Below are 27,548 nucleotides of genomic sequence, written 5' to 3'. Positions count from 1 at the left end.
TGTTGTCCACGTGGATAAATAATGTCACAATGGCACCAACATGGGAATTAAAAAAAAATTGTTTTAAAAAACAAACTGAAAAATAATAATTTTTGTAAAAAATATCAAAAATTATAGAAAATAAAAAAAATAGTTTAAAAAATGGAAAAGTTATTTTTTTAAAAAAATAAGAAAACTAATTATTTAGTTTTCACATTTTTTTTAAAAGAACTTTTCCATTTTTTTTTTCATGATTTTCTAAATGTTTTGATATTTTTTTTAAAAAACTTTTTTTTTTTAAATCCAGATTTGTTTTTAAAAAAAGTGCTGATTTTTTTTTTTAAATAGAATGCAGTTTTTTTTTTTTTTTTAAAATATACACTTTCTTTTTATTAAAAAAATATTATTTTTTAATTTTCATGTAGGTGCCACCATAGCATTTACTTATGCCATGTGGACAAATTTTTTGACAAAATTTCATCTTCACTTGCCTTTTGGAGAATGAATTCACACATTTAGTTCAGGTGTATTTTGCAAACTAGATAGTAATAGTTTAGGTAGTTTTCCAACCTTATGATGGTTTAAGTATGAAACTAAAAAAAAAGTGATAGTTAGGATGTGTTTTAACCCTTTATCTCTTTATTTTAACAAAACTAAGTTTAGGAGTTGTCTTCTTACAATGAAACTCCATTATTATGTTCTTCGGGGGGGTCCCAACTAATGTTGTTCGCCTATTCAAGTTTTTTTTTTTTTTTTCCAAAAACAAAGAGTGAAGAGGATAACTTGAGTTACTGAAATCAAAGTGAAAGTGCAACTATTATAAATGTTAAACTTGAGTTGAGATTGTTGGGCTAAAACGGTCCGAATATACCATCAACATGATGTGATATTGTCCGCTTTGGATCAAGCCCGCACGGTTTTCTCCAAAAGGCCTCACATCATTAAGAGTATCCAACTCCTTATAAGCAGCTCCCTATTCTTTTCAACTACCAATGTGGTACTTTGTTCGTACACCATCAATCTCTCTCTCGAACTAAGTTCCACATGACTCATTACGGATCGGAGATTCAACGTGTCAATGTGCCACCCACATCGTCAGATTATTTACGGTCACCGAAGCCCAAAAGCTGTGATTGCGTCTTCAAAGCTATGGGTAAAGGTTGTAAACCGACCCATAGACGGGCAAAGGCACTAAGCCGGGCCCTACGCCACACTCCGCCATCTTAATACTCGTCCCGCCAAACCATTGGCTTTAATACCAGTTTGTTGGGCTAAAACGGCTCAAAGATATTCTTAACATGATGTGATTATTGGAAAATATTTAATCATATTTGATATTTAAAACAATAAATCAAACTACAATTTAATCTTAAAAGCTACAGATCAAAGCGCAAATACAAATGACTTTAATGCGGTAAAAAATCAACATATGCAAAAATACATGTTTCTTTTTCATGTGAGTAGTTCAACCATCCATTTCATAGATGGTTGGACTGAGTATACTAGTCTAGGGCATAAAATTAACGTCATGAATAGTGAAGGAAATCGTTATTTTCCACTTAAGGAATATGATTATTAATTCTACTCAACAGATGAAAATACATGACATGAGTATTTTTGGAACTGGTCTGTATTGTATTGCTCACTAATCTCTGCCCTTATTGTCCCAATTGATCAATCTTGACATTTTCATTTGGGACATACTTAAAAGTGAAAAGTGATGTTCCATCGTGTAATTGATATTAGTGACAGAGTAAAAAATTTCATTGAGACCTTTCTCTAAGGTTAAATAGATAATATTCCCGTACTCTTTTTTTCTATTTTCTTTATTCTCTCATTTCGAGCTTTCGAAAGCCATTGGAGAGGGAGAATGAACGATTGACTGCTATTCAACTTCTATAAACGTAGGTTATATGAAGCTTCCATTTCAAGTCACGGGGATGCAACCCATGTATTTATCATGCATTTTATTATTTTGATTTGTAATATACATGCATATTTAAAGGCCCCCTAAACTTGGCGGATTTTATTCGGATTCTCCTTAAACTATATTTGATCCTAATTATCTATGTACCAGACTTTTTTATAATCGTCCACCACTACATAGCAAAAAGGGAAAAGAAGGAAAAATTGATAGTTATATTTTAATAGAGGAACAAAGAAGATATATGGAAGGAGATAAGCAAATAGTCATTGGAATGGCTAAATATAAAAGGAAATGATATTTTAAATTTTTTTACTCATCAGATTAATGTGAGGTGACTGCTATTTTTAATTCTCACACGCTAAACGTCATTTGAAGTCACCTGGATTATAAAAAAGCATTAAAAGGGAGTAATTAGGACGCACTATTGTTTGAAAGGCTAACAATCATAAAAAAGACAAAGAACAAGGGGCCGGATAATTAGGAGCATGTATCGTTTAAAGGGAATTTTTAATAAAACACGCTAAGTTTAGGGATTCTTTAGGTATTCTGCCCTTTTTTTATGAATACATTTTATATGTTGAATTTTCTTAATTACTTTGTATATTTACTTTTTCATATTTTAACACCTCTTGATAAAAACTCTAATTCCGCCACTATTATATAGACTAGAGTATTATAAAAGTTAAAGAAGCTGATGTTAGCAGTGACGCCATAGGGGAAGACAGAATGAAATAATCAACTAGTACTCCTAATTAATGAGATTATTTTACAGTTCTTGGTCAAGTTGAACATATAACATTTCGCCTCAGCGACTAACTTCTCGTCTTTGCTTTCTTTTTTGTTAGTGAAAATGATTGAAGTAGTTTTAGAACTTGAAAGTTAGGTGATACGTATGGAAAAAAAAAAAGGGATAATTTCACGGTCCTTCCTTGATGTATTGACTTGTAATATATACCTCCCTTGTGATTTTAGATATTATGTAAATCTCCATTCCTTCATTTTTGGTTGACCAAAAGTCAAAACTGTTATCTGGACAAGTTCGCCTCTTATTTTGTAATTTTATATTTCTTCGTATTTTATGTGAGAAAAATAACTTGCTTTATTCAAATAATTTATAGTTTGATGCGTACGTTATCCGTCTATGCCATAGAACTTTTCTTAAATGGTTGAAAATCATTCATACCCACGATATTGCTTTAAAAATCAAACTCCCTCCTTAATTTTAAACAATATACATTTTGGTCCCCTTTATCTTAATTAACTTATTAAAATAACCATTTTATCCTTACATTATCAACGTTTGTCTTTTTTTTTTTTTTTTTTTTAAATGATGATTTTTTGTGCAAAAAAAAATTTCTTGAGTAATTCCTTGACAAATCTAAATTCCTATGCTGGACATCAACCTCAATTAGAAAACGTCCTGGGTTTTACACTTATTGAGATAAATGTGTATAATTAAAAGAAATGACATATTTTCAATTGTTAACTTATTTATGATATGGACTTGAGAACACGCGCAAAAAAATTTTCAAAAATTTGAATTAAAGTATCTACTAATGTTCATGTGCTCAATTGGAACAAGTCATACTTTGATTGGCTAAATGATTTGCTTACCTTTAATAGGTTGTCAATGCATATAAGCTTAAAATTAAACATGACCACAGATTTTACACACATCCAAATGTATCATGTACGGTAATAGTTTAATGTCTTCCCCAGTACAGAAAAACTGGCCAAATTTGTATCTTTGGTGCCAAGTACAGTCCAGAATTAGAACTGCTCTTCATAGAACAACAGATATTGAAAGTTATTTTCAGAATAAGCAACACTTGCTAGTAAAATTTCTCTTATTTCATGAAAGGGCACTTTGAAGAATCCAATGCCACCCCACTTGTAGTTTCACCATTTCTTTCTCCTTTCACAAGTGGCCCAAGCAATTCTCCTCTATCAAAAAAGAACTCTGCCTTAACAATCTTGTTACTCTCTTTGTCCAACTGTTTCAAACACAACATTCAATTATTTCAGAAAATATAATTAAAAAAAGAAAGAATAAATAGACTTAAAAATAGATGGTTCTTGGTAAGTACTTCAAAAATGCCAATTCCAAATAGCTCTACAAGTTCTCCAGTTGCAGCATGTCCTTTAAATGGACCTTCCATGTGACCCCAATGCCTAAACTTGTACACAATTTCTGGTGGTCCTGAATATACATGGAGGACTTCGATGGCAAATCCTCGTATAAATATTGATCTGAAAACTCTCTGTGATGATTCAAATGTTTCCTCATCAGGATTGTAGACTCGAAGATTCTCAGGCAATGAAGTTTGGAGGAATGTATTATAGCCACCACCAAGCTTTGCTGATTCTTCCGGTGTTAACCCTTTCCTTCCTATAAAAATTATTCGAGAAAATTCTCTCAAATAATCAAGTTGAAAGAATATTGAAGAGAGAAATGAATTTTTGGCCCTTTACAAACCTTTTTTTAGTTGTATGACTTTTTTTACAAAAGATGTTCATTTTTTTCACATAAGAGATCTGGAAAAAAAAAATTCTTCTGTTCATATTGTAAAAGGCCAAGAATCTTATTTCCTCTGAGAATATTGAGAAGCAGCAATCAATATAATCAAAGAACAAATAACAAGAGTAACAATAATTACGTCTCAATCCCAAATAAATTGAGGCCGTCTATTTAAATCAACTTCAATCTAATATTATAAAAGTTTAGTTTTTCTTGCTATAGAAGTTATCTATATTTCCTACTGACACATAAATTTCTGACAAGACTAAAAGATAGCAAGGAGACAATGTTCCATTAAGAATATATAGCCTGTTTTTCAATAAGACATAAAGTCTTACATTTAGGATACTCTTTTTCCCCTGTACAAATGAGAGCTATTAGAGAAACTACAGAAGAGTACCATTGACAATCTTCTTGAACTTTGTTGGATCAACAGTTTTGAAGTCATTAGGATCTGCTTTGTGAACCATTTCCATTTCCCAAGTCTTCAATAGCGTCTGCACCTTCTCTTCAAGTGATCCTTCAGACCAAACCTAAAGATGTAAAAAGGTAAATTCCAGTATCTATTAGTATAATGTTAAACTTCTAAATTTGGATACTTATGAATGATCTTATATTTCTTTAAGCAGGGTAAAACAGAACACATGAAGCAACCTCCCTATCACATCTCTCTCATATAATGGCAGATGATAGTAAAAGTTTATAGCAAATCATGTAGCTACTTGCAAGAAAGTAAGCGTAAGGAAGTACAATTCTCTACAAACAATAAAAATACCCGTGAAAGAACGTATTTACTATTTATATTATCGTGAATTAATTTTTAGACAATTTTCTTAGTATCAATCAAACAACAACGACATCATACCCAGTGTAATCCATAAGCGTTCTAAAAAAGAGAACTTACATGAGTTCTTTCTTGTTCAAAGAGCTTATCAACAGCATCATAACTGGGAGGACCATTTCGCCATTTGGTGTTTTTGACCTCTTCATCACTCAAGTAATCTCTGTATTTATCTCCCCCTCCTACTAAACTGGTCATTTTGGTTAATTTGATGATAAATATACAATCCTTCAGAGGTGGTTTTATATGATCAGAAAACTAACCGACTACAAGTCTTAATTGGCTTCAAGTTAGTCAAATAGAAAAACATATTTTATGGAAGGATCGCAGAAATAACGGGTACTGGAGTTCAAAATAGGATATTTTATGGGTTTAATAGTACCTCAACTTTTCCATCAATTTTTTTACATAATATAGGTGTTGTCTTCTAATTCCCTCTATCCTAATTTATGCATCATCGGATTTGAGTGTCAAATTTTTTTATTTTGACAGTAAATTTGAACATAAATTTTTATTTTTTTTTCTGAATAAAATTTACATGAGAAAATACATTAAAACCCCCCCAACGTATAGCCGAATTAATTATGACACACCTAACCTTTGCGGGCGACCTATTATCCCAGTCTTAATTTTTCAGTATTTTAGTAGCATTTTCGGCTGACGTGGCAAAAAAAAAAAAAAAAAACTGGCGAGTAAAAATGAACCAAATGTGATATTTTAACAAAAATTAATCTTTAAGAATTTATTTATATTAAAATATCTCACCCACCCCCACCCTCCCTCTTTTTCTTCTTCTTTCTCCTTTTTCTCTTTCTTCTTCTTTCTCCTCAACCACCGCTGCCGCCGCCGCCACACTGCCGCCGCTACGCCACTGCCAGCAGCAGCAACAACGGGCGGAGACGTGGGGGTGGGGGTGGGTGAGATATTATTAATGTGTTATTTTAATGTGTTAATTTAATTATTAATGTGTTAATTTAATTACTAATGAGTTATTTTAATGTGTTAATTTAATTATTAATGTGTTATTTTAATTATTAATGTGTTATTTTAATGTGTTAATTTAATTATTAATGTGTTATTTTAATTATTAATGTGTTAATTTAATTATTAATGTGTTATTTTAATTATTAATGTGTTATTTTAATGTGTTAATTTAATTATTAATGTGTTATTTTAATTTTAATTATTAAATAAAAAAATGGCAGTGACGTGGCGGAGAGTGTGCAACACTCTCCACTGTGCAACTGGGATTCAATTTTTTTTTTGTCACGTCAGCCAAAAAATGTTACTAAAATACTGAAAAATTAAGACTGAGGGGGGGTGGGGAGGTAATAGGTCGCCCGCAAAGGTTGGGTGCGTCATAATTAATCCGGCTATATGTTGGGGGGGGGGGGGGGGTTAATGTATTTTCCCAATTTACATATTTAGAAACTATGTAAAAAATAGTATAAGTCACGATAATTAACCATTTAATATATTTAAAAAACATTTAAAAAGATCATGATCAAAGAACGATTTATTTAACTCTCAAAATCCAAATAACGCTACATAAATTGCGACGGAGAAAGTACTATGAAACTCCATTATCATGCTCTTCCAGCGGTCCCCAGCTACCAATCAAAGCGAGAATACAAATTATTTTGATGTGGAAGTGTGAGCAGTTCAACCATCTATTTCGTAGAAGAGCAAGGGAGGCAATCTCCAATATTTGTTTTTTCACAACTTAAAATAAATTTTATTGGTAATCCAAAAAGGTTTGAATCTCAAGTAAGGTTCATCGAACCTAGTATATATTGACAATGCCATAATAATCCAAATAAGTACGAAGAAAAAAGTTGTTGCTGATTGCCTAGTGGTATCTAGCCCTGCGTTATGTCTGCACGTATCTTGATAAATGTTCCTTTTATTTACAGTGTATCAATCTCCAAGTTAGACGATAAACTTTATTTTGCTAGTATTAGTTGGGTAAGGTTTTCTTTTATCTTTTGGAATCACAAACTTTGGATTCACAAAATTTAAGTTCACTAACTTGTCACACAAAAAGGAAAACTTCACGCAATTAGTGTCAATTTTGTATGACACAGTATCAATTGAGTATGACTCGAAATAAAAAAAATCAAGTTAGTCCGATTATACTAGGTAAATAGTGAAGGAAATCATTAATTTTCATTTAAGGAATATGATTGTCAACTCTACACGTACAAGTGTACAACAGATGAAGATACAAGACAGTATTGATGGAGTAGGTGTGTACTGTATTGCTCATTAATCTCTGCCCTTGTCCCAATTGACCAATCTTTTTATTTTCATTTGGGACATACTTACAAGTGATATGTATGTTGTCCATGTCCTAGGAAAAGAAAAATTGACCAATAGAGGCTCACATGTTATATAGGGTCCGCCAAGATGAGTTAAATTTACCGCTTCATCGTAACTCAGAGACGAAGTTACATTCAATAAAGGATTGTTAGTTGAACACTATTCACAAAAAAATTATATTATATTTATAATTTAAATATTTTTTTCATACATATATTAAAATCTTCAACACCCTTTAGAGATTTTCCTTCTTAATTTGTCACTTCCGAAAACTGTTTTTGGATGCAGCGCAATCACCCTTTATTTTGCCCATTTTCTTGCCCAACTAACACCACTTCAAGACTTTGTTTAAGCCATGTTTTGGGGGTACAGAGAGGGAAAGTTATGGATATATATAGTTGGACCAACTAGGTTACCAATATATCCGAAGTATACACAACCAGGGGCGGCGCTAGCCCTTCCGGTGCCGGTTTAGCCGAACCCAGTAGATTTTGTCCGAATCATATATTTGTATTAATTTTTTTGTCAATTATGTACAAATTATTAAATAAGAACCCAGTAATTTTAAAAAATTAGAACCCTGAACTCACAAGCTTTGAATCCTGCTCCGCCTCTGTACACACAACATATACACTATGGTATGTATAGTATAGTATATTATATGTATAATCTATATCTATAATATAAAGTTATGCATAGATAAGGTGATGTGGCACCTCTCTAAGGCCTCCAAATGCATTTATCTTTTTTCTCATTTTTTGAATTTTTTCCTCATTCTAAAATTAATCAGTATACACATGACAAAGACAGAAAGATCGCTCTCTTAATTCTATTAATTACGCCTCTTAATTCCCTGAATTGCACCTTTTCCTCTTCTTCTATTAACTGTTGCTCCTCCGTAACCACTGGTGTAATATAGCGCAGAAGAGACAGCCAATATAGTGGCAGAAAATGGGAATGCTTCTGCTCTCACTGATGAGTTGCAATCTAGAGACCCAGCCCCCGAAGAAAAGGTCAGACTCTTACCCAGTTTAATAGACTATCCCAGTTTCTAATTTTCGAATGTTTGATTCAATTTTTTGATATAAGTTTTCATCCACAATTTATTGTTTATTCGTAGGATTAGGCTTGATTAGGGGTGTCAAATTTGGCTCAAAAGATGATGGCCCGCCCAAAATTTTATGGGTTGGCTCAAGATATTTTCATATTAGGCTGATTTTAGCCCAACTCAACATATCTTATTTTAAAGTAATCTCCAACTTAGCCCAATTCTAGCCCATTTTTACGATTTACTTAAATTTTGGTTTATTGCTTGAGATTTACTTTTTATTTTTTTTTATTTTTATGTATACACTTTTCTTATATCATATATCTTATAAGTTTGTGGTATGTTTAATATGAAGGGAAATATTTTTCACGAAAATATGTTTAATATGAAGGGAAATATTTTTCATGAAAAATGTTTTTCTCGAAAATATTTACCACGGCAAATGTTTTCCTCAAAAATATTTTTCACAAAAAATCCGCTAAAATATTTTTCGTGAAAAATGTTTTTCTAAAAAATAGACCCTTCAAAAAAACTGGGTCAAGTTGGGCGGGTCATGACCCAACTCATTTTTAGCCCAACCTATTTCAGCCCAAGTAACTTTTGGTCTAATGTTAGCCCAACCAATTTACTACCTCAGCCCATTTTGATTGGGTCAATTTCAGCCCAACCCGCCCATTTGCCACCCCGGGCTTGATATTGCATCTTGCGGAATACTATCTTATTAGGAATTCCGTGGATCATGTTTCGGTTTCCCTTTTCTGTTAATGTGTTCTTTAAGGAGTACATGTTTTATGAATATTTAACACTTTTTGTTGTTGATGCGGTTTGTGTTCAAGGAGTGACCCTTTCATTTATTTTTAGAAAAGCTGCTAAATTCAAATTTTGGTTTCATTTAAGATAATATCTGTTTACACAATATATTATACAAGTGCATTTACCATTTCTAAACTCAATATATTCTTTGAATTAAAGCTTCACTTTTGTTTTGGTAAAATGTTAAACTGAAACTTGAAAGAATAACATTTATGTAAATTTAAATGTTAGAATAATACCAATGTACCAATTTGTATCTATCAAAGAAAGGAGGTGCATGAAAAATTCCATAAAAAAAGTACTAGATTGTTTGCTCCGTGAATCTTTTGTTGTATCATAATGAATATCAAAGCTTTAGATGACTATTTACAAAATGTTAAAAGATAAACTCAAATTCAAAGTTTGCTTTCATTTAAGGTAATATCTGTTTATGGTAAGAGTTAACTTAGTGAAGTACTTAATTTGTGATTACGATAGGTGGTGTTGGGCTCCTATTGCCTTAGTTGTGGGTAGGGGTGTCAATGGTACGGTTCGGGGGTTATTTTATAAAATTTATAGCATACCAATTTTTCGGTTATTTCACTTTGGAGAATCAAAATTAGACTTTTCGAAACCGTCTCATCATCTCGGTTTTTCTTCGGTATCGGTACTATTCAGTTTTTTTAAAAAAACAAAGCAACATCATGTCATAGTCACTAGTAAAAGTTAAAGACACGATATCATGCATACTTCAATGGGACTTTGGCTAAAGTTCTAGACATTTTTACCGTTTAAAAGATGATGAATCAAGAACATATGAAAGACGACAAGAATAAAGATTGATCCCATTATTTTATGGTAGTGTAAAACAATGTTAAGCAAAGACAAAAAGTATAATTTATATCGCACGAGGGGGCAAAAATCAATCAAGATTGGACTCAAGAACTGCGACTACTAAGATTAAGTATCCAATAAGAGTAGCTAGTTACTATTTGAGACACTATAACTAATTTAATTTCAATAGGAGTAGTATAACAGATTTTAGAGTTAGAACTTTAGGTGTTAATTATTTCATCATCCCGAACTCAAGGCGAAAATTTTAATATTTATTATATTTAAATCTAATATATAGAATATATTTTACACATAAAAATGTATTCGGTACGGTTCGGTATTTTTTCGGTTTATTTTTATAAAATTTAAAACCAACCCAATTATTCGGTACGTATAAATTTTTATAAAAACTGTCGATTTTATTAAAGGAAACCTAAAATCGGTTCGGTACGATTCGGTCGATTACGTCGGTTTTTTGAAAATCATTGACACCCCTAGTTGGAGGTTATATCAGTTAGATGTCTCAATATAATTTCTAATGTTTTTATTGAATTTAATTTGTGAATAAATGGTGATAGATGGTGTTGCAATTAGCTGAGAAATGATAAAAATATATCTTCTTATTGTACAATCAATTAAAACTTAGTTTTTTTTTATTTTTTATAATTTGTATGTCAATTAGTAGTTTAACAATTTTACATTTAATTGTAGTTTCCCTTTTTATTCTTTAGTACTTCTTGAATCATTCTTAACTATCGAAAACTTAAATAAGTTTCATTGTAAAAGATAAAAATACATCGTCTTAATATATAACTAATGAAACATAAATTTCTTTTAATTTATATGTCAATTAGTAGTTTAATAATTTTACATTTAATTTTGGTTTTACCTTTTTTATTCTATAGTACTCCTCGAGTCATCCTTAGCTACCTAAAGCTTAAATAAGTTTCATTGATCATATATAATAAGGCATACTATGTAAAAATACTTATAAATTTATACTTTGCATAAATATATAAGTTTTAAATAATCAAAATGTATGTATTAACGTATGAATTGGCTCTAAATGGATGTTGTTTATGCATTTTTTATTTTTATAGTATTTCAATTTTTATTATACCAAGATGTCTAATATAATACACTAGGAATTAAATAGATGAAATGAACAATCGGTAATAGGAAGTATGCATTTTGGCTCATTGCTTAAAAACGCATTATTTTTCATTTGTTCGGTATTGAATGTTTTGGGCTTGTTAGTTATTGTGAATCAAGATGATGAATAAGGAAGAAGACATGAATGAAGAAATAGTTGTAATTGTATTCAGTAATGTGTTCAGTATACACAAGTATACGGGGTATATATAGTGAGATACAAAGGCTATTTCATAACTAACTAACTATATCAAGAAAGTAGTTATCTAACAACTTAACTTCTTAACCGACTACTTATTCTCCACCATCCTTCACTTGTTCACATCCTCTAACACTCCCCCTCAATCTAGGTGGAGCAAATATTTTAATGATCCCTAGCTTGGATAATAGATATTCATGTTGAACTCTAGTTAAACCTTTAGTAAATACATCTGCAGGTTGATCTAGAGTAGGAATATACTTGATAATGATCAGTCCTTGCTGCAGCTTCTCTCTTACAAAATGGCAGTCGATTTCTATATGTTTAGTCCTTTCGTGGAGTACCGGATTAGCAACAATTTGTATTGTTGCTTTACTGTGACTAAATACCTCAATTGGTAAACAAAAATCTGCATCAACTTCTCTGAGAATTCCAGTTAACCAAACTACCTCAGACACTGTGGTAGCTAAGCTTCTATATTCTGATTCTGCTGAGCTCCTAGATACTGTGGTTTGCTTTTTTGCTTTCCATGATACTAATGAGTCTCCAACTTTGATCACAAAACCAGTAACAGATTTTCTGGTTATTGGGCAAGCAGCTCAATCTGCATCACAATAAGCAGTGACTTGCTTGTTTTTTTTTTTTTTGCTCGACAAGAGAACACCTTGACCAGGCGGTTTCTTCAGATATTTCACAATTCTAATAGCAGCATCCATATGTGACTTCTTTGGACATTGTAGAAATTGACTCAGAGTTTGCACAGCAAATGCTATGTCTGGTCTAGTCATTGTAAGATATAGTAACTTGCCTATAAGCTTCTCATAAGCTACTTGATCAGTCAAAGGGTCATTTGTAGTTTGTGCATCTGTGACTGTTTCTTCATCATATTGCTTTGAAGTTAACTTGACATTAACATCTATAGGAGTTCCTGCTGGTTTTGCAGCTGTCAATCCAGTTTCAAAAATCAGTTCAAGGGCGTATTTCCTTTGATGCATAGTAATCCCAGTTTTGGATCTTGCAAACTCTATTCCAAGAAAATACTTCAACTCTCCCAAATCTTTCATCTTGAATGCTTGTTGCAATGCCAGTTTTGTTTCTTCAACCAGTTTCAAAGAACTTCCAGTGATTAACATATCATCAACATACACTAAAATCACAGTTGTACCCTCACTAGTTTTCCTGACAAATAGAGAATAGTCATGCTGACTTTGTTTAAACTGTAGCTTGATCAATGCTTCTATAAGTTTTGAATTCCATTGCCTAGGTTCCTGTTTGAGTCCATACAAGGACTTGACCAGTCTGCACACTTTCTCCCCCTGACTGGTGAAGCCTTGTGGCAAAGACATGTAAATCTCATCCACTAAATCACCTTGGAGAAAAAGCATTGTACACATCCATTTGATGGATGTGCCAATGTTTTGATGCTGCAAGTGATTAAATAGTTCTAACAGTGACCATTTTTACCACTGGGGAAAAAGTTTGCTTATAATCTATGCCCTCTTTTTGGCTATAACCTTTAGCCACCAACCTGGCCTTAAACCTTTCAACCTCTCCTGTGGACTTATACTTAATTTTATAGATCCACTTACAACCAATAGGTACCTTCTCATCTGGTAAGTCAACAATTTCCCAGGTGTTGTTATTCTGTAGTGCTTGGATTTCCAATTGCATTGCTTCTACCCATTTTGGATCCTTGCTTGCTTCATCATAAGTAGTTGGTTCCACCAGATTTGAGGTAAATGCAATATATGCTTGATAAGTAGGTGACAAATGATCATAGGATATGTAGTTACACATTGGATAATGAATATCTTCATTGATGTTTAAGGATACAAAATCCTTCATCCACACTGGAACTTGTTTACCTCTGCTTGATTTCCTTGGCTCAACCTGCAGAGGCTATTGAGTTACCAACTCATGCTGTTGAGGTGCTTGTTCAAGCTGTGGTTGCTAGCCTTCTTGAACTGGGACATCACCCTCTATCCTCCCTTCTTGAGTACACTGATTTTGGTGAAGCATCTGCCACACTTTCTTCTTGACCCCTACGACCATCTTGATCAACAAGATCAGACTGACTAGTATTAGTATGTTCTTGGACTTGATCCAAATTATGATCAACATCAGGACTCTTTGTTTGTGAGTAGGTTCTCATATGCTCAAATTGCTCAAACACATTTACTTCCTTTGAATTGTCCAAGAGTATTGTTGCTTCTTCCTCAGTAGTAGATGAGAAAGGAAATACAGTCTCTATGAATATAACATCTCTACTAACAAAAAAGGACTTTATAAGCAAATCATATAGAATTTAACCTTTCTGAACCTCAGAATACCCCATATGCACAGCAGACCTTGCTCTAGGCATTAATTTGTCACTCTCAGTCAATATTTTGGCATATGCTAAACATCCTAACACTCTAAGATCAGACTTATTTTTCCATAAAAAAAATCCAAGTCATTCTTGTAAAATCATCCACAATGGTGAGAAAGTATTTATTTCCATCAATAGTTGCAGTTTTGTAAGGACCCCACAAATCAACATGAATCAAATCAAATGAAAAACTACTCTTGATACTACTGTTCTGAAATGGTAACCTTATTTGATTAGCATATGGACATACTATACATTTGTCCACTTTATTAATAACAGATAGTCTATCTATTGCTAAAACTTTAGTCAAAACTCCAGATGAAGTGTGTCCAAGTCTTTTGTGCCACAACTCTATATCAGCATCAGCATCAGCATTTTTTGGTTCTCCTGTAACTTGTCCTTTAGCAGCAAATAATATAGCCTTGTCTTTTATCTTTGTCAACTTATTCAGCAGCAAGTATAGTCCCCCTTCTTCCTTACCAATCCTCTTCACCCTTCCATTGAAGAGTTCCTGTAAAACACAAAAGTGAGGAAAGAAAGTGTCTGAGTACCCTAACTTCTTAGTAATCTTGCTGACTGATAAAAGATTATACTTAAACTGTGGCAAATGGAAGACATTTGTGATGAAACTGTTTGCTGCTATTTTACTAGAACCAATATGTGTAACCAGAGCGACATCACCATTTGGTAAGTAAACCTTCTTAGGACTGTCTGTTTGAGTAACTGAGCCTTTTAACAACAACTCAATATTAGAAACCATGTGATTGGTTGCACCAGTATCTATAATCCATACTTCATTATTTTCAGACACCAACAATGCTTTACTAGCCGTATTTACTATATCTGAAGAATTTTCAAAACTATTTAAAGTATTTTCATAAACTAAACAAGCTTTACCTGATACATTAGCATTGTCAGCAGTTTTTCCATCAGTTGTATTTGCACCATAGTTCAGCATTTGAAGGATCTATTCATATTGCTCCTTTGTAAATGTGTAGCCCTGCAACTGGTTAGTAGACACCTCAGCCTTCTTTGAGGACTCACTTACATAATATTGTTGATTCCCAACACAAAGAACCTGTTGGCACATTTGTGTTCAACCCATAGTTGAAACCATTTTGCAAACCTGGATTTCCAGTTTCACTCATAACACTGTAAGCTGCACCTCTACCAACTTCTTTCTTCTTGGACTTAAAATTTGGGGGATATCCCACTAGTTTGTAACAGGTTTCTTTGTTGTGACCCTTACATTTGCAGAATTCACATATCACATTAAAATTCTTTTTGAACCTTTGATTTGCACCACCAGTCTTAGAATACATAGCAATTGAGTCAACAGTACCAGAAGACACACCAAAATTACCAAGATTCCCAAAAGTCATCCCAAGTCCAGTGGTGTTAGCAGAAGCATTCTTTTGTCCTTCATCTCCAACAATCATAGAGTAAGCCTGATTTAGACTAGGCAAAGGGTTTAACAACAAGATTTGACTCCTAGCTTGTTGATAGGAGTCATTCAGTCCCATAAGAAACTGAAACAATTTTTTTCTATGAACATGATCCACAAATCCATTAGACTTTTCACAATGACAAGGGGATGGGACTAGAGCCTCAAACTCATCCCACAGACTTTTAAGTTTTGTAAAATAGACAGAAACAGTAGAATACATTGTTGTAGAGTTGCAATTTCCTTGTGCAGGTTGAAGGTTCTTGATCCATCAATTCGATCAAACCTTTCTCTTAAATCCTCCCAAACTCCATGAGCACTGGAACCAAATACCACTCCACCAACAAGATTCTTAGCAACAGAGTTCATCAGCCAAGAAAGAACAATCGCATCCACCCTTTCCCACTGAGTCCATAACTCCTCACTGTGACTTTCTTTTTTACCAGTTCCATTCACCATAGCCATCTTGTTCCTTCCAAGAAGTGCTAAACGCATTGACCTCTTCCATAATGTGTAATTATCAGGGGCAGTCAACTGAAAAGACAACAAACTTACACCATTCACATCTGCAGGACTCAAAAACAAGGAATGATTGTAGTCTATACCTTGACTTGTTGAACCATTCATCTGCATACCATTACTGTTGGATTGATTGCCATTATTTGCTAAATCTCTAGCAGAATGATCTCCATTACTACCCATTATGAATTTCGTTCAAGATTTTGATAAGAACTTGAAAGATAGATTTTAGAAATTATAAGAACTTGAAAGATAGATTTTAGAAATTCGAACATAATTGAATTTTGTTTGCGGATTTTTTTTTACAGATGGATAATCCACCTTTTTTCTCAAGACCGTATGCTTCTTCTAGCCTGATTTGATCTGCTAGATGAGCTCTGATACCATGTTAGTTATTGTGAATCAAGATGATGAATAAGGAAGAAGACATGAATGAAGAAATAGTTGTAACTGTATTCAGTGTTCAATATACACAAGTATATGGGGTATATACCGTGAGATGCAAAGGCTATTTCATTAACTAATTAACTATATCAAGAAAGTAGTTATCTAACAATTTAACTGACTACTTATCCTCCACTATCTTTCACTTGTTCACATCCTCTAACAGGGTTGCGAGAATATTATTAGAACAATTGATAGTATTATGGTTGGAGTTTAGAAAAAAAAGAAAAACTAATCGAAAAGTAAAGATTAATTTTTTTCATTGCAAAAATCAAAACAATCATTATTTATTCTTACTTTGATTTTTTAACGTCCGCGCGAAGAACGGTCAAATTCACTAGTATATGTAATTCTCGCGGTCAAATTCACTAGTATATGTAATTATAGTATAAGTATACACAATCTATATATGTTGTACATATTTTGTAAAGTAGATCATCCAAATATATAGGTGTGTAATTTTCCATATTAACAAACTTAAAGAGAAGCTGATCTTAGCAGTGACGCCATCGAGGAAGGCAGAGAAACGAATAATTAACTAGTACTAATTAATTAGATTAATGGCAAAAGACATAAATTGACCTTTAAACTATACCCCAAAAGTCATTTTCACACTAAACTATCCTGACCCATTACACACCTTATATATTTAAAAATGATATTTTTTATTCTCTGATACAATATGACCAGTTGCACTATGGGAGAGTGTACACACTCTCTCCCCACATCAATGCCACGTCGAAAAATCCTCTAATTTTTAATTTTATATTTTTTTCCTTTCCCCTCCTCCCCCACCCTCCCTTTCTTCTTTATCCCTACTCTCTTTCTTATTGTATAACCACCACTGTTTCCAATGAGCTGCAATATTTTTCGATGAGCTTCCATTTTTTCCGATCTTCTTCATTTTTTGGTCACCAAATTTGCATATAATCTACCTATAAAATAAATTTTATTATTTTTAATTATGTGTGATATTAAACTCATCAAGCTATTTTCAAATAAACCAAAAGAGAGAGAGAGAGAGAGAGAGAGAGAGAGAGAGAGAGAGAGAGAGAATGGCACTGCTCCGCCTACACTACTCTTTTTTATTTTATTGTATTGTTATGTATCCTTTTTTTTTTAATGTGGTGGCTGTTGGGTTTATGAAATGAAAACTAAGAAGAAGAATAAGGGTTTTGGGGGGTGGGGGTGGCGTGAAGGCGGTGGTGGTGATGGTGAAATGAAGAAGAAAAAAGGTTTGGGAAGTGAGGGTGGGGGTGGGGGTGGAGGTGGCATGAAAGTGGCAGAAGAGAGGGGTGGGGTGGCAGTGAGAGGAAGAAGAAGAAGGGTTTTGGGGGGTGGCGGGAAGGTGGAGAAGAAAGGGTTAGGGTTGGGGTGGGGGTTGGCTGTGGAGGAGAAGGGGGAGGGGTTGCGGGGTGGTTGAATAAAGAAGAAGAAGTTGCAATATTTTTTTTTATAATAATTTTTTTTTAAAAAAAAAATCTGACCTCACGTTTCTATTATTTAAATATAATTCTTTTTTATGCCACATCAGCTCTGGAGGTGTAAATAATATCACTTTTTCATATATTAAGTGTGTAATAGGTACTAGTAAAGTTTAAGTGTGAAAATGACTTTTGGGGTATAGTTTAACCTTAGATTAATTTAGCGTTCATAGTCAAGTTAAACATATATTTTCGCCTCAGCGACCAACTTCGTGTCTTTGCTTTATTTTTTTTTGGTGAACATGATCCAAATATTTTTAGAACTTGAAAGTTAGGTGGCACTTGTGTATTTTTAACTTGAAAGTTAGGTAGTACTTGTGTATTTTTAATTAATCTTACTTTTTGCGTGATGACTTTTTGGTCTCTCGGTTATTGGTAGATTTTAATTTTGGTCCTTGTGATGTCTAATTAAACATATTTAATTTTTAATTTATTGGAATGTGCACTTTTAATCTGTTTTCTAGTGAATATTCAAGAATTTACCATAATTATTAAGAGTTTAAATGCTTAATCACAGTATTATGATAAGTTTGTATTGTTTATTTCAAATATGACGGTAATATAGTTTTGTAAATTATCAAATATAACATATTGTCTACATGAAGAGACTTAAATTACACAAAAATTGATTGAAGGTTAAATATGGAGTTAATTTCTCAAACGGTCATCAATCTTACAGATTTTTCTTATAGAAGTCACTAAACTATTTTTTGTCGTGCCACTCTAAACTATAAAGTCACTCAACACTTCGGTAACTTATTTGTTCAAAAGAGCACGACTACTCTTAATGTTTGCTTTAGTATTAAACTAGATGGCCTATGCCCGTGCTGCGCACGGGCCCAACATTTTGGATTATAGTGTATCTATATATATGTAGTTGTGTTTAAATAATGATAATATATATATATATATATATATATATATATATATATATATATATATATATACTATGTTCAAAATACGATTAATATAACATTGTAGTTTGTGCTCCGTATCTAAAACTTTATTTTATTCGTGTTTGCTACAAAAATTTATTAATACTTTTTAAAAGAGAAGATTTGTTATATATATATATATACATACTATGTTCAAAATACGATTAATATAACATTGTAGTTTGTGCTCCGTATTTAAAACTTTATTTTATTCGTGTTTGCTACAAAAATTTATTAATACTTTTTAAAAGAGAAGATTTGTTTAAAAGAAAACTATTTTCTTGTCTTTGAGATAATATAATAGCAATATTTAAGCATCAGTTGATACTTTCAATTTTAATTCGATTAATTTAAAAGTGTAAAATACTTATTATTTTTTATCAAATTTTGATTTAGATAATTCAAATTCAAATTATTAAATTAATTTTACATGTTTGAAACGAAACAAAGTAGAAATTAATTTTCTATTTAAACGAAGAAATGCTATTTTTTAATTTTTGGTAAATATTCTCGGTTTAACTCATTTTACTTGTCATGTTGTCTTTTGCATGGTTTTTTAAGGAAACGCGAATTAGAATTATAATTTGACTAATTTATCTTATTCATTATTTGATCTTTATTTGATATTAATCTCTTTTCACATTTATTAGAGTAAGAATAAAAATAAAAAAGTAATTAAATTGTATGTTATTTTTTAAATATATATATTTTAAGTATATTTATTTTTGTAAACATAATAAATAAATAATATGGCGGAATAGAAAATACAACAATTAAATATTTTGAAGAAAAGTAATAATATGAGGTCCATGTTTTTTGCTATGAAATAATTTCATTTGCTCTCACTAATGGGTTAATATGCATGTAGCAATGAATCCACTATTATTGACTTGATGGGAATACTTTGGGAATTATATGAATATTGTTTGATTTTTTAGTATATGGGATGCACGTTTTTTTTGATGTTGCCTTTTTTTTTTAATATGGGGTCCATTTTTTTCATGAGTTTGAAGAGGGTGGGGTCCATTTTTTTTCATGAGTTTGGGGAGGGTGGGGTCCAGTTTTTTTTTTTTAAGAGTGACTGTCGACGAAGCATGGGTAAACCGATGCTTCTATATAGTAGAAAAATAGAAATATAATAAAGTATTTCTATCTACTTTTTAGAAGAGTTGGTAATATAAAGTATAAAACGTCATTTTTTTTCCTTAAATAAAAAAGTGGGTGGGACCACAAAGGGTTATTTTTAGTCTTAAATAAAAAAATAGGACCGAACACGGACGACGATGTTGCCTCTATAAATTGACTCTTCTATATAGTAGTAATAGTAAAGTAATACATATAAATTTTTTTTCAAAATTTGATTTGGATAATTCTAATTCAAATTATTATATTAATTTTGTATGTTTAAGATGAAACGAAGTAGAAATTTGATTTTCTATTTAAATGAAGAACTTTTATTTTTTAATTTTTAGTAAATATTTTTTGTTTAACTCATTTTACTTGTCATGTTATTTTTTACATGTTTTTTAAGGAAACGTCAATTAGAATTATAATTTCACTAATTTACCTTATTAATTATTTGATCTCTATTTAATATTATTTTTTCTTTTATGACATTAATCTCTTTTCACATTTATTAGAGTAAGGAAAAAATGAAAAAGTAATTAAACTCTATCTTATTTTAATATATAATTATTTTAAGTATGTTGCTGTACAATCTTCCACTAATGGGTTGATACGCATTTGGCAATGAATCCATCATTATTGATTTAATTGTTTGATTTTCTCAGCACATTTTTTTTAACATTGTTTGTTTTTTTAATATGGGATTCATTTTTTTTTAATATTAGTTGTTGTTTAATATATATGGGGCCCACATTTTTTTCCAAGAGTTAAGATGTGGTGGGTTCCACTTTTTTTTTTTTTTTTTTTTTTTTTTTTTTTTTAATACTGGTAGGTGTTTAATATGGAGCCATGAAGAACTTCTATTTTTTAATTTTTAGTAAATATATTTTGTTTAACTCATTTTACTTGTCATGTTATTTTTTACACGGTTTTTAAGGAAACGTCAATTAGAATTATAATTTCACTAATTTAGCTTATTAATTATTTGATCTCTATTTAATATTATTTTTTCTTTTATGACATTAATCTCTTTTCACATTTATTAGAGTAATAAAAAAATGAAAAAGTAATTAAATTCTATCTTATTTTAATATATAAGTATTTTAAGTATATTGCTGTACAATAATTTCATTTGCTCCCACTAATGGGTTGATACGCATGTGGCAATGAGTCCATCATTATTGATTTAATTGTTTGATTTTCTAAGCATTTGTTTTTTAACATTGTTTGTTTTATTAATATTGGATTCACCTTTTTTTTTTTAATATTGCTTGATTCTATTAATATGGGGTCCATTTTTTTTTCTTTTTTTTTTATTGCTCGATGTTATTTAGTATGGGGCCACCCTTTTTTTTTAAGGGACAACAGACGATGAAGCATGGGTCTAAACCCATGCTTTATATAGTTTTTTTTATATTGGATTCACTTTTTTTTTAATATTGCTTGATTCTATTAATATGGGGTCCACTTTTTTTTTCCCGTGAGTTTGGATGTGGTGAGTTTCACTTTTTTTTCTTCCTTTTTTTTATTGCTCGGTGTTATTATGTATGGGGCCCACCCTTTTTTTAAGGGACAACAGACGATGAAGCATGGGTCTAAACCCATGCTTTATATAATTTTTTTATATTTTTTTTATATTGCTTGGTGTTGTTTAGTATGGGGCCCACCCTTTTGAACATTATTAGTTTGCACTATATATATATATATATATATATATATATATATATATGTTCAAAACACGATTGATATAACATTGTAATTTTTGCTCCGTATCTAAAACTTTATTATATTAGTGTTTGCTAAGAATACAAAGTCTGAACTTTTTTTTGTTGACATTGTTTATTTTTTTAATATGGGATTAACTTTTTTTTTATATATATATATATATATATATTGCTTGATTTTGTCAATATGGGATACTATGTTCAAAACACGATTAATTTAATATTATAGTTTGTGCTCTGTATTTAAAATTTTATTATATTAGTATTTGCTACGGATACGCATGGTGTTTAATATGGGGCCCACAATTTTTTTTGTAATATTGTTTATTTTTTAATACGGAATTCACTTTTTTTTTAATATTACTTGATTTTGTTAATATGGGGTCCACTTTTTTTTCCCGTGAGTTTGGATGTGATGGGTTCCACTTTTTATTGGGGGGGGGGGGGAATTTTTATTTTTTTTACAATTTTTTTGTTTTTTATTTTTGTGGGCCTGTTTAATATTGAGGGGTGGGGGGGGGGGGATTTTTTTTTTTTTTTATTTATGGGGGGCCCAAAATTTTTTATTTATTTATGGAGGGGCCCACGACGGACGACGAAGAGTGAGTAAAACTCACTCTTCTAAATAGTAGAAATAATATCTTCTTTAACTAAAAATAATTAACTTGGCTAAAGAGGCTTAAAGCGTAGCAAAAATTGTGACGAAGAAAGCATATACATACGGCAGGAGTGGCATATAATGGTTCACTTTGCTTAAAAAAAAAAAAAAAAGTGAGGTTCAAAGTAAGATGGTCAAATAATTTTCATCTTAATCCAAACAATTTTCTTTCTTGTTTGTACAATTTAAGTTTAAAAACAACAGTACATGCAAAGTGTTACCAGTAACAATTTTTACAATTAAAATAATTTTAATTTGTACAAAAAATCTTAATCAAAGAAGACATTTATTTGACCCTCCAAAAAATAATAATGGACTATTATTTGACTGTTGAAGAAACGTTAATAATCTTCAAGGGAAATACACGTTTGCACCTATATTTCTATTAAAACTAGGTGCTACGGCCCGTGCCAGCACGAGCCCAAAGCTCTGAAAATTGAATCGAACATTATTCACATGGTGCCTAGACTTTGGTCTTTGTGTTAGCATGTTTGCCTCTAAATAAATGGTATGACCTAAATTAGCTTCTTCACGAAGGATGTCACCGTTATCATGTATGTGTTCAAGGATATATGGAATTTATTAACGTGTGTGTGCAAGAAAGAAAGATCCAATAATATTTTTCAGTGAAAATCTGCTCTGTTCAATATTTGAGCTTTAGTATGTAATAATCAATAACTCAGGAATATTAGAATTGATCAAGTACTGGTTGGTTTGTTTTGTATATAAAAGAATAGCGAGTATTATACGTTATTTAGAAGTGAATTATGTTTATCCTTTACAAAAGCAAAATTTTGTCCGTGTTCGACATTTACATCAAGTGAATAAATACTCCATTCGTTCCTTTTTACTTAGCTCAATTGACTCGATACTACCCTCGAAAAGATATTTATTAGGAAATTATTTTACTAAATTAATCTCATAATTATGCTTTAAAAATCTAAGTTTGACTATTACTATTTTATGTATGTAGTTACTTAATGATAAGGGTAATATTGAAAGAAAATAATAAATCTTACCCGATTTGCTAAAATAGACAAATAAAAGAACTTCTACTTTTAATATACGGACCAAGTAAAAAGGAAGAGAGGGAGTATAACATGTATTTATAAATTAACTTTTAGTATTTATTCATGATTAATTAGTATCAATTATCACCTTATCAAATCTCTTAACATAATAATCTGCACAATTTGATTATATAAATCTGGGTATAAATATGTTCATGCCCTTCACGATGTGAATCTGTGGAGGAAATTAGATCAAGTCATACGTGATTTGGAAGTTCAATGGCCTCATTTCCAATGGCCCGCATGATCTGTAATTTAACAGAAAAGCATGGACTTTTTTCTAGAGTTGTAATAAGGTCCAAATCATAAAGCAGAGAAGACACCCATCTTAAGCAGGCTAATCTTGCAAATATGTGTCAAATACTAAAATACCCTTAAAAAGTTTATTTATGCCCAAAAACTGACTCGTTGAAACCAGCTCTTATAATACATACAAAAAACATGACCATTGACTTTACACACGTCCAAATGTATCATGCGTGATAATAGTTAAATGACTTTTCCAATTACAGAATAACTAGCTTGAAAGTTATTCTCTAATTATTTCATGAAAGGGCATTTTGAAGCACCTAATGCAATTGCACTTGCGGATTCACCATTTCTTTCTCCTTTGACAAGTGGCCCAAGCAATTCTCCTCTATCAAAGACGAACTCTGCCTTAACAATCTTGTTACTCTCATTGTCCAACTGTATAAAACACACATTCAATTATTTCAGAAAATATAATTAGAAAAAGAATAAATAAAGGACTTAAAACGAAGATATTTTTTGGTAAGTACATGCTTCAAAAATGCCAATTCCAAAGAGCTCTACAAGTTCTCCTGTTGAAGCATGTCCTTTAAATGGACCTTCCATGTAATACCAATGCCTAAACTTGTAGACAATTTCTGGTGGTCCTGAATATACACGGAGGACTTCGATGGCGAATCCTCGTGTAAATATTGATCTGAAAATTCTCTGTGATGATTCAAATGTTTTCTCATCAGGATTGTTGACTCGAAGATTCTCAGGCAATGAAGTTTGGAGGAATGTATTATAGCCAGCACCAAGCTTTGCTGATTCTTCCGGTGTTAACCCTTTCCTTCCTATAAAAATTATTAGAGAAAGTTCTCTCAAATAATCAAGTAGAGAGAATATTGAAGGGAGAAATGGATTTTTGGCCCTTTACAATTTTTTTTTTAGTTTGATGATTTTTTTACAAGAGATCTTCATTTTTTTTACATAAGAGATCTGAAAAAAATAATAAGAGATCTAGAAAAAAAAAATCTTCTATTCATACTGTAAGAGGCCAAGAGATCTTATTTTCTCGAGGAAATATTGAGAAGCAGCAATCAATATTATCAAAGAACAAACAACAGCAGTAATAACAATTACGTCTCAATCCCAAATAAATTGAGGCCGTCTATTTAAATCTACTTCAATCTAATATTATAAAAGTTTAGTTTTTCTCGCTATGGAAGTTATCTATATTTCCTACTGACACATAAATTTCTGACAAGACTAAAAGATAGCAAGGAGACAATGTTCCATTTAGAATATATAGCCTGTTTTTCAATAAGACAGAGTCTTACATTTAGGATGCTCTTTTTCACCTGTACAATGAAAGCTGTTGGAGAAACTACAGAAGAGTACCATTCACAATCTTCTTGAACTTTGTTGGATCAACAGTTTTGAAGTCATTAGGATCTGCTTTGTCGACCATTTCCATTTCCCACCTCTTCAATAGCCTCTGCATCTTCTCTTCAAGTGATCCTTCAGATCAAACCTAAAGATGTAATAAGGTAAATTCCAGTATCTATTACTTACTCCCTCCGGATAAAAAAAAGTCTCCACTTAGCCTTTTTTTCTTGGGTAAAAAAAAGTGTCCACTTATCAAATCAAGAAAGAATTAATCCTGTTTTTTCAGATTTGCCCCTATTAAGTATTATATGATCAATCCCGATGCTTATTTAATTAGGGGTGATTTAGTCAAATTACCTATTTTTTATTTAGGAGTTAGTATTTTCTTAAGGAGTGTGAAAAAGGCTAAATGAATTATTTTTTTTTATCCGGAGGGAGTAGTATAATGTTAAACTTCTAAATTTGGGTAGTTATGAATGATCTTATATTTATTTAGGCAGGGTAAAACAGAACACATGAAGCAACCACCCTATCACATCTCTCTCATATAATGGCAGATGATAGTAAAAGCTTATAGCAAATCCTGTAGCTACTTGCAAGAAAGTAAGTGTAAGGAAGTACATTTCTCTACAATCAATAAAAATACCCATGGAAGAATGTATTTATTTCGTGAATTAATTTCTAGACAATTTTAGATTCAATCAGACAATAACAACATCATACTCAGTGTAATCTCATAAAAATTCTAAAAAATAGAACTTACACGAGTTCTTTCTTGTTCAAAGAGCTTATCAACAACATCATAAATTCATAACTAGGAGGACCATTTCTCCATTTGATGTTTTTGACCTCTTCATCACTCAAGTATTCTCTGTATTTATCTCCCCCTCCTACTAAACTGGCCATTTTGGTTAATTTGATGCTAATTATACAATCCTTCAGATGTGGTTTTATATGATGAGAAAACTAAGCTAATACAAGTCTTAATTGGCTTCAAGTTAGTCAAATAGAAAAACATATTTTATGGAAGTGTCGCAGAAATAACGTGAACTGGAGTTCAAAATAGGATATTTTATGGTTTAAGGGTACCTTGGCTTTTCCATCATTTATTTTACATAAGTATAGGTGCCGTCTTCGTTGTCTTCTTACTCCTTCCATCCCAATTTATGCATCATATTTTGAATTTTGAGATTCAGATTTTTTAATTTTGACGTAAATTTTAAAGTTTTTTTCAAAATAACATTTACATATTCAGAAATTATGTAAAAAATTATATAAGTCACAATAATTAACCATTTAAAATATTTAAAAGATATATGAAAAGATCATAATCAAAGAACGATTCGTTTAACTCTCAAAATTCAAATAATGCTGCATCAATTGCGACGGAGAAAGTACTATGAAACTCCACTATTATGCTCTTCCAGCGGTCCTAGCTACTGTTGTTTAATTACATCAGATTGGACAGTTTAATCATAAAAGCTACCTATCAAAGCGAGAATACAAATTTTTTGATGTGGCAAAAAAAATAAAATAAAAATCAACATATGCAAAATACATGTTTCTTTTCCATGTGAGTAGTTCAACCATCTATTTCACAGAAGAGCAAGTGAGGCAATCTCCAATAATTAGTTTTCACTACTTCAAATAAATTTTATTGGTAATCCAGAAAAGTTTGAATCTCAGGTAAGGTTCATCGAACCTAGTTTAATTTGAAATTGCCATAATCCAAAAAAATACGAAGACAAAAACTGTTGCTGATTGCCTAGTGGTATCTAGCCCCGGGGGGACCAAACGTGTTGGGTAAGGGGACACGTATATATATATATATATATATATATATATATATATATATATATATATATGTGTGTGTGTGTATGCATGTATGTATGTATATCTTGAAAAATTATGATATATTTTAAAAAAAACCCTCAAACATAATTGCAAAAGTAGTTTAGTTGGTAGGAGTGCCCCTGAGTGCTCATTGGTCACCATCCGGGATCAAATCTCGGCTCCGACACAATTTTTTTTGCCTATATACTTGTGTTTTCGCCACTGCTACGCTATTAGTGACCGGTCCGACACGGTATTATCCCTCAATCGTCATTAAAAATTTTGTTGCCGTGTATGTTAAGGTAATGATGCCCCGCCGTCTTAAAATCCTAGGTCCGCCTCTGTCTAGCCCTGCGGTATGTCTTGCACGTATCTTGATAAATGTTCCTTTTATTTTATACTATATCAATCTCCAAGTTGGACGATAAACTTTATTTTGCTAGTATTACAGCCCATTTGGCCATGATTTTTTTTTCATGTTTTCCCGGAAAGTATTTTCAATTTATTTGGAAATCAACGTTTGGTCATTAAAATTCCAAATACAACTTCATCTTGAACTCTAACTTCAACTTCAACTTCAAAATACCAAATAAAGTGAAAATTATTTGATTTTCATGGCCAAACGCCTACTTAGTTGGGTAAGGTTTTCTTTTTCTTTTGAGATCAAAAACTTTGGATTCACAAAATTTAAATTCACTAACTTGTGAAACAAAAA

General features: G+C 31.6%; 1 protein-coding gene, 1 long non-coding RNA gene and 1 pseudogene across 2 annotated transcripts; 1 reads left to right on the top strand and 2 right to left on the bottom strand.

Annotated features, from left to right (window-relative positions):
• Positions 1 to 3,571: 3,571 nt before the first annotated feature.
• Positions 3,572 to 5,661, bottom strand: LOC132627275 (pathogen-related protein-like). The gene is made up of 4 exons (XM_060342526.1): positions 5,329 to 5,661; positions 4,825 to 4,957; positions 3,994 to 4,295; positions 3,572 to 3,900 (listed from the first exon to the last, which is right to left on the bottom strand). The coding sequence occupies exons 1-4, from the start codon at positions 5,461 to 5,463 to the stop codon at positions 3,754 to 3,756; spliced, it is 717 nt and encodes a 238-aa protein (XP_060198509.1). The 5' UTR covers positions 5,464 to 5,661; the 3' UTR covers positions 3,572 to 3,753.
• Positions 5,662 to 8,381: 2,720 nt separating this feature from the next.
• Positions 8,382 to 16,464, top strand: LOC132627276 (uncharacterized). Its single transcript, XR_009577824.1, has 2 exons — positions 8,382 to 8,597; positions 16,249 to 16,464. It is a non-coding gene; the product is annotated as an uncharacterized LOC132627276 (long non-coding RNA).
• Positions 16,465 to 23,736: 7,272 nt separating this feature from the next.
• On the bottom strand, positions 23,737 to 26,112 carry LOC132627274 (pathogen-related protein-like; annotated as a pseudogene).
• Between the last annotated feature and the right edge of the window lie 1,436 nt (positions 26,113 to 27,548).

Source organism: Lycium barbarum, chromosome 2 (assembly GCF_019175385.1).
Source record: "Lycium barbarum isolate Lr01 chromosome 2, ASM1917538v2, whole genome shotgun sequence".
NCBI lineage: Eukaryota > Viridiplantae > Streptophyta > Magnoliopsida > Solanales > Solanaceae > Lycium > Lycium barbarum.
This window is presented reverse-complemented; position numbering and strand designations above follow the sequence as displayed.

Excerpts from the sequence above, each read along its gene's own strand:
- LOC132627275 (XM_060342526.1), bottom strand. The coding sequence starts at position 5,463 with ATGACCAGTTTAGTAGGAGGGGGAGATAAATACAGAGATTACTTGAGT. Across the intron at positions 4,958-5,328 it reads TTGAACAAGAAAGAACTCAT|GTTTGGTCTGAAGGATCACT; the intron begins GTAAGTTCTCTT and ends TTACATCTTTAG. Across the intron at positions 4,296-4,824 it reads GTTCAAGAAGATTGTCAATG|GAAGGAAAGGGTTAACACCG; the intron begins GTACTCTTCTGT and ends TAATTTTTATAG.